This window comes from Drosophila eugracilis, unplaced genomic scaffold, assembly GCF_018153835.1.
Source record: "Drosophila eugracilis isolate 14026-0451.02 unplaced genomic scaffold, ASM1815383v1 contig_2154, whole genome shotgun sequence".
Classification (NCBI taxonomy): domain Eukaryota; kingdom Metazoa; phylum Arthropoda; class Insecta; order Diptera; family Drosophilidae; genus Drosophila; species Drosophila eugracilis.
In genome coordinates this window covers 8,065,030-8,077,755 of record NW_024573038.1, presented here as the reverse complement: position 1 = coordinate 8,077,755, position 12,726 = coordinate 8,065,030, and the positions used below count along the sequence as shown (strand labels likewise).

General features: G+C 37.6%; 2 protein-coding genes across 4 annotated transcripts; both read left to right on the top strand.

The window, feature by feature from the left end:
* The first annotated feature begins 4,629 nt into the window (after positions 1 to 4,629).
* Positions 4,630 to 7,780, top strand: LOC108114679 (L-lactate dehydrogenase). The gene is made up of 4 exons (XM_017225769.1): positions 4,630 to 4,766; positions 6,383 to 6,762; positions 6,831 to 7,286; positions 7,349 to 7,780. The coding sequence occupies exons 2-4, from the start codon at positions 6,385 to 6,387 to the stop codon at positions 7,511 to 7,513; spliced, it is 999 nt and encodes a 332-aa protein (XP_017081258.1). The 5' UTR covers positions 4,630 to 4,766; positions 6,383 to 6,384; the 3' UTR covers positions 7,514 to 7,780.
* Positions 7,781 to 9,761: 1,981 nt separating this feature from the next.
* LOC108114049 lies at positions 9,762 to 12,290 on the top strand. 3 transcript variants are annotated; one of them, XM_017224802.1, is made up of 5 exons: positions 9,776 to 9,796; positions 10,551 to 10,606; positions 11,018 to 11,074; positions 11,131 to 11,557; positions 11,625 to 12,290. In XM_017224802.1, the coding sequence occupies exons 3-5, from the start codon at positions 11,064 to 11,066 to the stop codon at positions 12,042 to 12,044; spliced, it is 858 nt and encodes a 285-aa protein (XP_017080291.1). In that variant the 5' UTR covers positions 9,776 to 9,796; positions 10,551 to 10,606; positions 11,018 to 11,063; the 3' UTR covers positions 12,045 to 12,290. The 3 variants fall into 3 exon arrangements, with proteins under 3 accessions (XP_017080289.1, XP_017080291.1, XP_017080290.1); XM_017224800.1 differs by lacking the exon at positions 10,551 to 10,606 and having other exon boundaries at positions 9,762 to 9,796; XM_017224801.1 differs by lacking the exon at positions 10,551 to 10,606 and having other exon boundaries at positions 9,779 to 9,800.
* The last annotated feature ends 436 nt before the right edge of the window (positions 12,291 to 12,726 follow it).

The window sequence follows — 12,726 nt, the reverse complement described above, 5'->3', positions numbered from 1 at the left end:
ATTATATGCAAACACACAAACACTCACACATAAACACAAACACACACATACGTGGTGCAGCATGGGCCAAAAGAAAATTACATGCGCCAAAGCTTTTTGCATATTTGGCATGCAACAAAAACAAAACTGAAAACGTAACAAGTGCAGCGGCCCAGCTTGGGAAACTGGTCTGGTCTTCCACGGAATGAGATTCCCGAACAGGTACAGTACAGCTTCGTTGAGTTGAATAAGCTAGAGGCGTGAAGACTAATGATTTACCCTGTTAATTGCTTAATAAATATTAATATTTCAGTTAAATCCAAATCCTTTCGAATACTTAAATATTTTAAAACAGAAAAATATTTACGCATGCAAAATGTGTTGCCTATTTTTAGGCGCACAGTTCTATGAATTTAAAAATGTAGAAACTTACATAATATTATCATGTCCCATAAAAGTTAAGATAAGAATCTCATAAAGTTAGCTTCACTGTACTTGCTCTCAAGTCTTGGTATTCGTGTGTGGATATAGTTTATGTATTATATAATTCGCTGGTCGCTGCGCTGAGAGATGCCACCAGGCAAAAGGCGCAATGCCGTGGCTCTAATGAGGCGTGGTTCCAAGTGCAAATATGCAGGATATACCCTGCAAACAAGATGGGGTATGCCAGATAAGTCGAGGGGGGGAAGGAGGAGGGGTGGCGATGCCAAAGAAAACTTGATAATGAGATGCAATGAGGAGATGATTAATTGCTTGGCAGGCAGCATCCAGCGCAACGTCTTAATGCATTCAGCTGGCAAATTACAGGGTATGCCCTAGTGCCTAAACCCTGCTAATCACTAGTATAAAAATGCAGCCAACCAAGCCTGGACTATAAATATGTTGCTGCTGTTGCTGTTGCTGTTGCTGTTGCTATTGCTGCTACAGCTTGTGGCTAAAAGAGAATAAAAATGTATTTATATGTATATAGAGAAATTCAGGCATGAGATTACAATCGCTTGTAATAAATACCTTAAGTATCGCATATATCAGTAACCCAAGGACGTGGATCGTAAGTCAAGCCGAACATTATTATTAAGCGGAGCCACCAAGCGAAGCGGCCAACGCCGAACGAACGAAGGCGGTCTCTGGCTGACCGACTAAGCGACTGCAAGACGGACATCCGTCCCGGCCAACTTGACTTACGTGCAACAATTTAACAACTTAATTATTGCTAAACTACGACGGCAACATCAGCAGCAGCAACAACGACAGCATCAGTGGAAGCAACAGCAGCAGCAGCACCACCACCAGCATCTAGCCATAAATAAACAACGGTGCGTATGAGTAATATTGGATGTTCGATACGGGGAAAAGTCGTGGTTGGCTGGCAAAAATAAAAGTAATAATAAGGCTGTTGGCTGCCAAAAAGATGGCAAGGTGCGATATACCCGAAAGATGATCATCATTGGCCGAAACGGCAACAACAACCACTCCAGGCTACTTGAGCCAATTGGACCACACAGAGAGAAAATAATTAACTTAAGTTCATAAATTCGGAAACGCCTCAGGCTTTTGGGTTAAGCTGAAAATTTATAAAAAGAAATATTTAATTAAAACAAGTTTGAAACGCGAATTTATGTTATGTTTCTATATGCATAATTTTAGGTAATAATTTGTAATTTCGTTTTCATAAAGTATAAACTATTTATGCCAGTGCACTGTGGGTTCTTCTTTTTGGAGAGTTGTGCATCCTCAATCCTCCCCAGCTCCCGCTGCTACTGCCTCTTGCTTGTCATTGAGTAATCTATCGACAGGTTGGCCATTTAGTTCGGCCCCAACGTTGTGTGTGAGAATTAGCATAAAAACGCAATTTTTGAATATTAATGTGCATTGGGGCAGCGACATCTTCCCTCGATTGCGTGCAGAGGATGGAGTCGGTTCCTGCCACTTGGCTTACACACACTCTTGGCCTGCAATACTCTGGCTCTAATCAGATTCCCCGGCGTTGATAACAACGCCTTGGGTTGCTTTTTGGCCGGGAGTTTTGCACTATCGTTTGCCCGGGGCATCTCTCACTTTTCAGTCCGGCACGCAGAGCTCTAGAAGATTGGGAGCGCGGAGCATGAGAAATGTTTGTTCTGACTAATCTGGCCAATACATCGAACATTTTGCGTAATATGGGAAGCTTGACTTGGTTTTATAGAGGTTATATCAATAATATTTACAAAAGCTGAATGTGCTAGTTGAAAACGCAATTTATTAATTTCAATTCTACAAGAAGATTTACAGTTTTTTTTCTTATTTTCCTAGCATTAAGTCTTCTGACCTAACTTTTTGATGATTTTGAAATCTTTAGTACCTTTTTGGTGGTGAACTTTTAATTCTAACTATTTTAACAAAATGTTTTTTTCATTTAATTTTTCTAAATTTTTAAACTGTTTAAGTTACCACAAATTGTTCTTATTAATAATTTTACCAAAATTTATCTACATAACCATTTTATTCTACACTACGTAGGCTAGCGCCTCTAGTGGACGTTTTGCCAAGCGCAACTGTTTTTAGAGTATTCCGTTAGAGGGCGCCAGCTTTTTATTAAAAGTAAATGCCGTTCAACTTTGCAACTGTAAACTATGCTGAGCTACTATTTTGTTATTGTTTCAAATTCCAGAAAATAATACTATGAGAACTATATATAAAATCATAACACTGTCACAAAATCTTCTTCGACTAGCAACAGTAGGAACTGCTCATAGGTGCAAACTTAAATTCTTTAAAAATAGACACAATTAAGAACTGAATAGCTTTATCTTGCCCACCGCTGAGTAAGCCTCTGCCATTCAATAGAAATTCCGAGAAAATAAATCATAACAATGTTATAGACATAAACAATGAAGTTCAACAAACCCAGACCCATACAAAACGAGTTTCGAGAAGTGCATATGTGAGCATTTGCTGGTAACTCACTCTTAACCGCATTTCACAATTGAAGGGCGAGACGACGTCATGACCCCAAAAAGGGGAAAAGTATGAAGCAGTAAGAGAGGCAAGAGGAAGTGCATTGACATTGACTTGGGTCAATTCAAAAAGTGGGTCACCATCACGACCGACACTTTCACAACGATTGCGTTAAATTGCAGCGACATTGAGAGAGCAATAAACCTCACATTGGCACCCCATTTTGCCCATTCCCCCTTGATTTAGCTCAAGTTCAAGCGGCCACAATGATGACGTATTAAACGAGAATAGTTGCGAAAATCCAGAGAGCTGAGTGCAGTGATTCACTGATCGAGAGTGTCAGTCTGTGAAATGTGTTTGCAGTCACGAACGCCGGCAAACTGGTGGGGCAACTTCTCTCTGGGGATCTCCTTCCGCTTATATTTTACTCTATAGATTCTTTATGGGGTTTCTCTCTGAAATTCTCTTTTCATATTGCAAGTCCAAAAGACCAGGCGATGACGTCTTCAAAGTAATTAGCGAAAATCGGCCTTAATCCAGGTTAACATGTGTGAAATACTTACCTTACACTTGAAAAAATGTTTTCAATACTAATAAATAATACAAAATTTATAAATAATTATAAAAATAATAATATAATAATATTTAATGGTTAATTGGGAGATTTTCTGTTACTAATAACAGATTATAAGATTTTTTTTAACATGCTAATGAGAAACCAGGTTAATCTCCCACTTATATAGCACCAGCTACTTACAGTACAGGGTATTTTCTTAGCTGACCTAATCCCTCGGGACCATCTGTTAGCCAATTTAACTGCAGCAGCCAGCGCTGCAGCCGTACGACTGGGCAGTTGGCCAAAATTAGCCTTACACACATACATACATACATTTATACCTAATAATAATTGGAAAATATATGTGATCTTGGGCACGTGTCGGCTGAAAAGATCCTCAGCTGGCTGTCACGAGGCTAAAACAAACAACCACCTTCTCAGGAAAATGGAACAAGCTCAGAATTTAAGATCAAAAAGTAATTTATGCCGCAGGGGAATTGTAAATGAGGAATTATCCAACAACTCCACTTCCACTCCCTACCCTATCCACAATTGCAAATCCCGGAAAATAACCCGAAAACGTGTCGGCTATAAATAGAGGAAAAATGTAAGGAAAACCAGCAAAGGTCACCTTGACTAACTTGGCCGAATGGAGCCAAAAAACTCTGGAGAGAGCAACACCAACAAACACAGGCGGTGGATGAGCGAGAGAGAGCAACGCTCGCTCACTTTCACAACGCCTCAGAGGCCGTTTCGTCATTCATCCTGGCGCAGCTGGCAGAGAGGGCCAAAACAGCTGCCTACACTTGGAGAAAATTTATGGATATGGAATTATAATACTTACTAAAAATAAGTTAAGATAGAAATTTTTTAGATGTTGTGAAAAAAACCTTATTTTTATAAAAATATTTGTACTTTAATTTAATTTTAAATTTATTTGAAAGGCAAGACTTGTTATTTTTTGGCATTTCATATATTTTGCATTGTTATTATTTTTGAAGTTCTCAAGGACTTTCGTCCTTCGTCTTATTCTTATGCACAGACAATATGGAAGATTTTTCTCAGTGTTCTGCCAGTCAAGGAAAGAGCGAGATAGGTAGTGAGAGAAAAAGCGGCTGCGGAGGCTACAAAATCCAGCGGCGGCAGCTAAATTCCAAAGCAGTCCGCTTGAAGTGCAAACAGTTCGCAACGAACGCGCAAAGTGAACGGAACGTCGACGACCTCAACAGCCAGAGGCGCCCAAAAATAATCCAGTGTACAAAAAAGTGAATTAAAAACAAAAACCAATCCAAAAGTAAGCAAAACTAGCATGCAACACAAATATATTTTAGTGACTGTGCAGGAGATCTTAGATTTTAGTAGTCCTGACTAGTAGCATAAACTTCCTGCCTCATCAGAGTGCATTCAACTTTCAAGGGTCAAGTGCAACGGTCGTTTCCGAAAAAAACGAACCTCGCCCTTGGCCTTCCGCACTTGTAACGTTAGTGGGGTTGGGCGGAATTTCCGGGGTTTTCTGAGGGGTGAGAGGAGCGGTGACGATTGGGCGTACAATTGGCTTTCACTTTCGTTTTCATTGAGAGCATGCGCCGTGTCGTGAACAGCTGTTTGCCACTTTATTCGACGGGGTGACGTCGACACGCCGCCCAGTAAAGTGGAACAACCGCATTTGACTTTGAGAGAAGGTCATACGTAGGCCCAAATTTATGGTACATTTAAAAAGCTTGCAACAAGTGGGGGTAGGAAATATTAATATGCCACTTAAATATTAGTTAATATGTCAAAAAATATAGAAAAAAAGAAGGACAATTTTAAGATCAACTTTATTTTTCACTTATAAATCTTTAACAAAAAACAATCACCTATTTTTTAGCCATACTTATATAGCCACGAGTTCTAAATAAAAATAAACCATGATCGCTGAGCCATAAATCATTATCTAGTTTATGTATCTTTGTGACATTTTTTCTCACTTTTTTGTATCTCAAACTTGTCAGTGCGGAACTCATCGGAACTCTTGGGTTTTTCTTTTCGTACCCCACCTGAATTCTTGAGAACTCATAACTGCAGTCGTAATACAAGTTAGGAAAACACTCGTCCTCAAGCAGATTCTAATTAAAAACGTACCACATGCTTATATAAATATTTTCCCACTGATAATACTTTCAATATGCACTTATAATCGAAGGTAATCTAATCTGAACTACAAATATTGCAAACATTGGCAACAAACTCAACTTTGGCCCCCCAAACTCTTCCTATTAGCGATAAGCCTAGTTCTACGTCATGGTGATAGAATCAATATATGTTGTTTATAAGGCAGTCATATTAATCATCAGGAATTTGCAATAATTGGATTAATCAAATTGCTTTATATAGTTAACCGATAAGGTTCTTATCTCGACCAACTTTCGAGGAAGTAACTCTGACTGTTGGTCAAATCAGTAATGAAACGATTAATGCTGAATCGGAGGATTAGTTTCGTAAATTTTCGCATTGTTGCAATGATAAAACTACCATTTGGGCCTAATTAGATTTTATCTATGTGGAAAAAGAAGACCCTAATTGACTGCCAGTGTCATGTGACTCTATGAATTGCTATATAAAAGACCAGAATATATCACAAGTTAATTTTTTCGGCAATGTTGACGATTCGGTCCGGTTGCGTGTTGTGGCGATGTCGCTTTTTTCTCATTAATACGACCTTCGTGAAGGTTAAAGAACGCCAACTAAGCAGTATGTCTGTATGTGTGTGTCTGTGTGAGGAAAAGAGTTTCCCCAAAAAACTTGTGAATGTTTTAACTAAATCATAGGCACGTGATGGCACTACAAATGGGTAATCTCTTAGGGGGAAAACCTATTTTGATTTCTTACTGAATATTAATGGGTTAATTTTCCTTTCTAACTCCTTAGCAATGGCCGCCATTAAGGACAGTCTGTTGGCTCAGGTTGCCGAGGTGCTCCCCAGCTCCGGACACAAGGTCACCATTGTAGGCATCGGTCAGGTGGGCATGGCCAGCGCCTTCAGTATCCTGGCTCAGAACGTCTCCAAGGAGGTGTGCCTCATCGATGTCTGCAACGACAAGCTGCAGGGTGAGCTCATGGATCTGCAGCATGGCTCCAACTTTCTGAAGAACCCCCAGATCACGGCCAGCACCGATTTCGCCGCCTCGGCCAACTCACGTCTGTGCATCGTGACCGCTGGCGTGCGCCAAAAGGAGGGCGAGTCCCGCCTATCCCTCGTGCAACGCAACACCGACATCCTCAAGAACATCATCCCCAAGTTGGTGGAGGTAAGTTAACAAAGTTAAAGAAATATATCCTTTCTACTTATCAATTACCCATCTCATTCCACTTACAGTACAGTCCCGATACCATCTTGCTGATGGTGTCCAACCCCGTGGACATCATGACCTACGTGGCCTGGAAGCTGTCAGGTCTGCCCAAAAACCGCGTGATTGGCAGTGGCACCAACTTGGACTCGTCCCGTTTCCGTTTCCTGATGTCGCAGCGTCTTGGAGTGGCCCCCACCTCTTGCCACGGCTGGATCATTGGCGAGCACGGTGACAGCTCCGTGCCCGTCTGGTCGGGAGTGAATATTGCCGGTGTGCGTCTGCGTGAATTGAACCCAACTTTGGGCACTGGTGAGGATCCAGAGAAGTGGAACGAGCTGCACAAGCAGGTGGTGGATTCCGCCTACGAGGTGATCAAGCTAAAGGGATATACCTCCTGGGCCATTGGCCTCAGCACCGCTTCCTTGGCCTCGGCCATTTTGCGCAACACGAGCAGCGTGGCCGCCGTCTCCACCTCCGTTTTGGTAAGTTCTTAAAAGTAACTTTATAGGAAATGTTTTCTAATATTAGATTTCTTATCTTAAAGGGCGAACATGGCATCGATAAGGACGTGTTCCTGTCGCTGCCCTGCATCCTGAACGCCAACGGTGTGACCTCCGTGGTCAAGCAGATCCTGACACCCACCGAAGTGGAGCAGCTGCAGAAGTCTGCCAACATCATGTCCGATGTCCAGGCTGGTCTCAAGTTCTAGATGAAACCATCAAACTAACAAATCCATTCACAATCCAAAAAAAAGAAAAGAAAGAAAAACAAAAACACAAACAGAGCGGAATGCTAATTTTAGTCAAATTTGGAGCCGCGGGGGAGCAGATGCCAGTGAAAAGATGCCCCGGATCGGAGCATCAAGTATTTCTGACTACCAATGTTTATTTTTAGTACACCTCTCAATTTATTTATTATTTTTATGAATTAGTTTTTGTGTGCCCACACGAATAAACTGTTTAAAATTTAAGTTAAACTCGCAACGTTCTTGTTATTTTGGATTCATCTTGGGTTCTTCTTCGGATTTGATCATTATTTTATGATTTTTAACATGGATAAGCCTGCTCCCTTAAACACACACAACTCTACCATGTAAGGAACCTAATCTTAAGGCAACTCCTGAGAAATTCCAATTGGAAAGTAAATCAGAGTTAGACAACAACCGCCGCTACCTCATTAGCGTAAATTTTGAATCGTGAATCGCTTGTCACCCAAGATGAGTTCTAGTCAAATTTACAGCCCTAACTTTACTCGCAAAATAAGCAAAACGAAACCAAACTCATTTAGTCGAAATATAAATTTAAATGAATAAAGATTTAGCACCTAGTTGTCTTCGAGCACCCATCAAAACCAACTTATGAGTAAAAACTTAATCAATTAACGGAAAAATGAAGTGAATGAAATAATGGAAAGAGAAACTCTGGTAAAAATTTTCGAAAAGCAGCTAGTAGAAAAGAGAGTCTCTGTTGGCAAGTGTTTTGGTCTGATAAGACCTGGGTATAAAAGAGCCCAGCCATTCACCATGCAGAAAAGCACAGCCCAGATGACCATTGCAGTCTGCCTGATCTGCCAATCTATGGCAGTGGGGGTTAAAGATACCGTTAATATTCCTCTAAATATAGACAGTGTCCAGAAGCATAATCTATATCAGCCTAAAAGTGTGCTTCAGTTTATTATTTATTTGACAAGCGTTACCAGACAGAAACATTTCGGTTAGTCCACCGTTCAGAAGCTTTAAATTAATTAACTTCATATAATTTTTAGTAAATGTCAAGTTTATTTGCCAATTTTCCATTTCCTTTTCAATAATCATATATTAGTTGGTGTTACAATCAAGACTACTGTTGGGCCAAAGACAATGACGGATGAGCAGCGGCGGGTATATCAGCAGTTTATATTTTGTTTGGTTTCGCATGCGCTTTTGGGAGCTTTTTTGTAGAACTTTTGTAGCTTCAAGCTTTTGTAGTTAAGTTGGTACTTCTTGCATTGGGAGTGGTTTTGTTGCGGAGTTGATTTGATTTTTATTTGAATTCGGAATAAAAACTTGGAAATAGAACTGCAGCGGTTTATTTAATCTATGGCAATTAAAAACTCTTAGTTTCTTAACAACTACTGTATTCAATGTTGGCTTTATTTTTGCAAAAATACAAACTTGCTTGGCATAACAATCCATTTTCGCGATATTTTTCAAAACTTTGGTTAAAATACTGACATATATTTTCGATTTTTTTACTTTAAAATCATGAACCATTTCTTTATATTTTAATTTAAAAGCTTATGCTGTCAGTTATTTGTTTTTGTCCGCAGTTTTTATTGTTTAATTGATAATTGTTATTATTCCTTAAAAATAATATGTGATAAGGAACAATGCTAAATGTTACCCTTTAAATATCACAGTAATAATAAACACAGTAGCAATAAACTACTAAATTGGCTTGTGGTCAAACCGTGACTCCAGCTTCTTGTTGTCGGAGATTTTGCGGGGATCCCCTTTCCATGGGCTTCTACCGGGCATTAGTTTCTATTTAGTTTAAAATAGGTCATTAGATGATAACATATTATTATTTCATACTTTTAAATAGACGTAAACCTAAATTTAAAAGGATATTGTTAAGTTAATTATACTAAAAGCTAAACATATCAAAAGAATAAAAGCTTTTATGCAGATGGCGCCACTTTTAAACTTTACTTTACAGAAGTTTACATTTTTGGTAATAAATAAAAAAAATAATAAAATTAATAATAAAACAACAAACACTGTGTATATACAAATATATTTTATAATTCATTTTTATTTATTTAAGAAACGGATTTATTTAAGAAATGCCCTGTGCCAAATTACATACGAATGTACAATCTCTAATATATCGATAAGGGTTCTGACAATTTATTGATAGGTGGTTCAGTCAAAACCAATCGTGGCAACTTAATCGATATACGCTACTGATTGAATTCTTTTTGGATTAGCCCAGTCTACGGAGCGGTTGTCTTGGTAAGTGAGTATTCTGTAAATTGAAAAGAAGTGAATAAGTGAAAAAAGAAAATCAAATGAATTCAAAGAGAAGGAATGAAAAATCAAAGCTTAATTCTATGCATATTTGACTGTGTTAAAAATCTCTCCTTTTGCGATGTTTTTTGTTCTTTAGAAAAAGGTACTTCCCCGTAAATAATGTTAGATTTTGTGCTAGATTTGATTTTCTTTTCATATTGTACATATTTGCAAACGTATTTTCTTTGAAAAATCTGCTGTGAAAATAAATTAAAGCCAAATTTAAAAAAAAAACGATTGTTTTACAAGCAGTCATAAAGTTAAATTAAATTTCAAAGTTTAGTTATTTGGTACACTGCATGTTATTTTTCTTTATAAAATCATTGTAAAGCTATCAAATAAAATCAATTTCATTTAAGATTTTGTTTTGAATTACACACTATTTTAACCTTAAAAATATAACCAACACATTCATAAAGCTAGGTCCATTGCTGCGTTTTTCATTAAACTAAGAAATCTTACATCAAAAATTATTCGTTTCTCTTCAAATAATACCTTTTTGAGATTATTTTTCCACGAAATCGTATCTTCCCGGAATTTGAGCTTAGGGTCAACCCCAAATTTCAGATGGGGTTGACGGTTGGGCTCTGCGGATGCGTTTGGATTCGTTTTGTTTTGTACGACAGCCATATTTCGACTTTGCAAGCCGCATGGTTAGGGTCATTGCCTTGTTAAAAAATTAAATTTTTGATTTCAGACCCAATTTAGCAGCACTGGAGTGGAGATTTTCCTTCAGTATATTTAAATACATATGTATGTATGTATCAGCATTCCTAATTTTTTGTAAAAAACCAAATTTTTCGCTCTTCGACCTGACTACATCCCCAGGACGGAACCGCCATCATGTTTAAATTTTGGTTTTGCAGTTATAATAATAAGAACTGAATATAAACAGTTCTTATTATTTTATGGTGTCACGAATACTTTTTTGAATATAAAATTTGAGTTGGTTTTACAATTCTGTTTATAGCATTCTTTAGAAAGCAACAAATACTTTATTGACTAACTGTATGTATTTCATAATTAAGGTATTAATATATCAGCAAAATAACTAAATTAATTTTTTAATTTAAAAATAAAGTTTTAACTTAATCTAATTAATAATTTGTTTTTAGAACAAATCTTAATCTACGCAATAAAAAATCACTATATTTAATCTTTCAGACTACTATCGCGTGTGATTTAAACTCGAAACTAAAAGAAGTCAAAAATGAATTCCGTGTAAGTAAAATTCTGTTGAAATTTTGTCACTTTTCAAATGAGTCCCCGCTTTCCAGGAAGGATACAGATTATCTGAAATTTTTGGAGACTGGCGAGTTCTCTGATTGCAGCATTACGGTCGGACTCGAAACATTTAATTGCCACAAAATCATTCTGGCTAGTGTTTCAGAATATTTTTGGGAGAAGCTTCTAAAGGACCACATTTTGATTATAAATTGCGATACTCTTGTTGATCCAGACACTTTCAACAAGTTTCTTCAATATGCCTATAGCAAGGACGAAAAAGAATTTCAGAAGTATTCTAATTATAAAATAATGTGCCTATTCCAGTTTGGTCTTAAGTGTAATATGAAATCGATCATCGTCATCTGCTTGGAGCTCCTAAAAACTCGTATAAATGGTATGGAACTTGGCGATCTTTTAAGACTTTTTGCATTCTCCTATGATGTTGATAATCTGGAACTTCGAAAGGCTACGGTACAAGTAAGTCATTTTATATCGGTATTACGTTCATAAAATATGAAATTTTACAATATATTTATTTGTGTAGAATTTGAAGAAACACCTACCGGACGCCAAAAACTGTTTCGAAGCCCTACATTTCACTCCAAACGTCTTTGAACGATACATTGAGGCCACCAAGAAAGTTTTGTCGGAAGTCGAACGGTTCAAGCTGATTGACGCCTACATTTCTATGAATAGACATGAAAAATCGTCTACGATCGACGAAGTGACAAATGGATTCGATACAGCTGACGAGAGAAATGAAAATCCAAAATCCAAGAAACTAATCATTGATGATATCAGGAAGTCAAGCTATGTGCAGAAGTTACTAAACCTAATTGACTTCCAATTGATGGATGGTTCTGACTTTTATAACGTGGTCGGAAAGTCTGATCTTTTAACTGACCAGGAAAAATTTGAAAAACTGTACTTATGTTCAAATTCATCTTCGGATGGGGAAAATTAAGCGTCTCGACCAAACGACCACTAACTGAAATAGTATCGGTTGCGGACCACAGCAATTGCAGAATTATTAATTTACTCCAAAACATTAGACTTTTCCTTGATTGCTGCCAAAGGTGTTATCAGACTGCAATGTGCCTATAAAAGAAATAAAACGCAGACCTTCAGTAGAAGGATTGATGCTTGCAACTGTCGCTTGTTTTCTATCTTGACTTCTGAACTCCTTTGTGGCCGGGAATTATAATTTAGGACAAGGGCGTGGCTGGCAAGCATGTTCCTGTTGTATTTTTTATAGGCTAATTTCTGTGCCAAATTTTAAAATTATAGTTTTAAATATGAGGAGCGCTGATTTTTTCTTTACCTCAAAAGATTTATGTTTATTCTGAAAATGCTTGACAATAAGGAATAAGGGACTTTCCTTCAGAAAACATGCACATTTCTGTTCCCTCGTAGCTATTTTTAAAATTATTTTCAGGTAACAGTGACATCAATATATTTTTTAATAGCAAGAGCGTCTTGTGTTTAAGTTGCAAGTTTTAGGTTTAAGCTACTAAAAAATAAAAATTTACTTATAAACTATATTTACTGTTACCTGCAAATAAATACTAAAAAGGAAGCAAACACATTTTTTGAAGATGAGTTTTACATAACTTTGAGTCTCTTTAATTTTGACTAATACATATTTA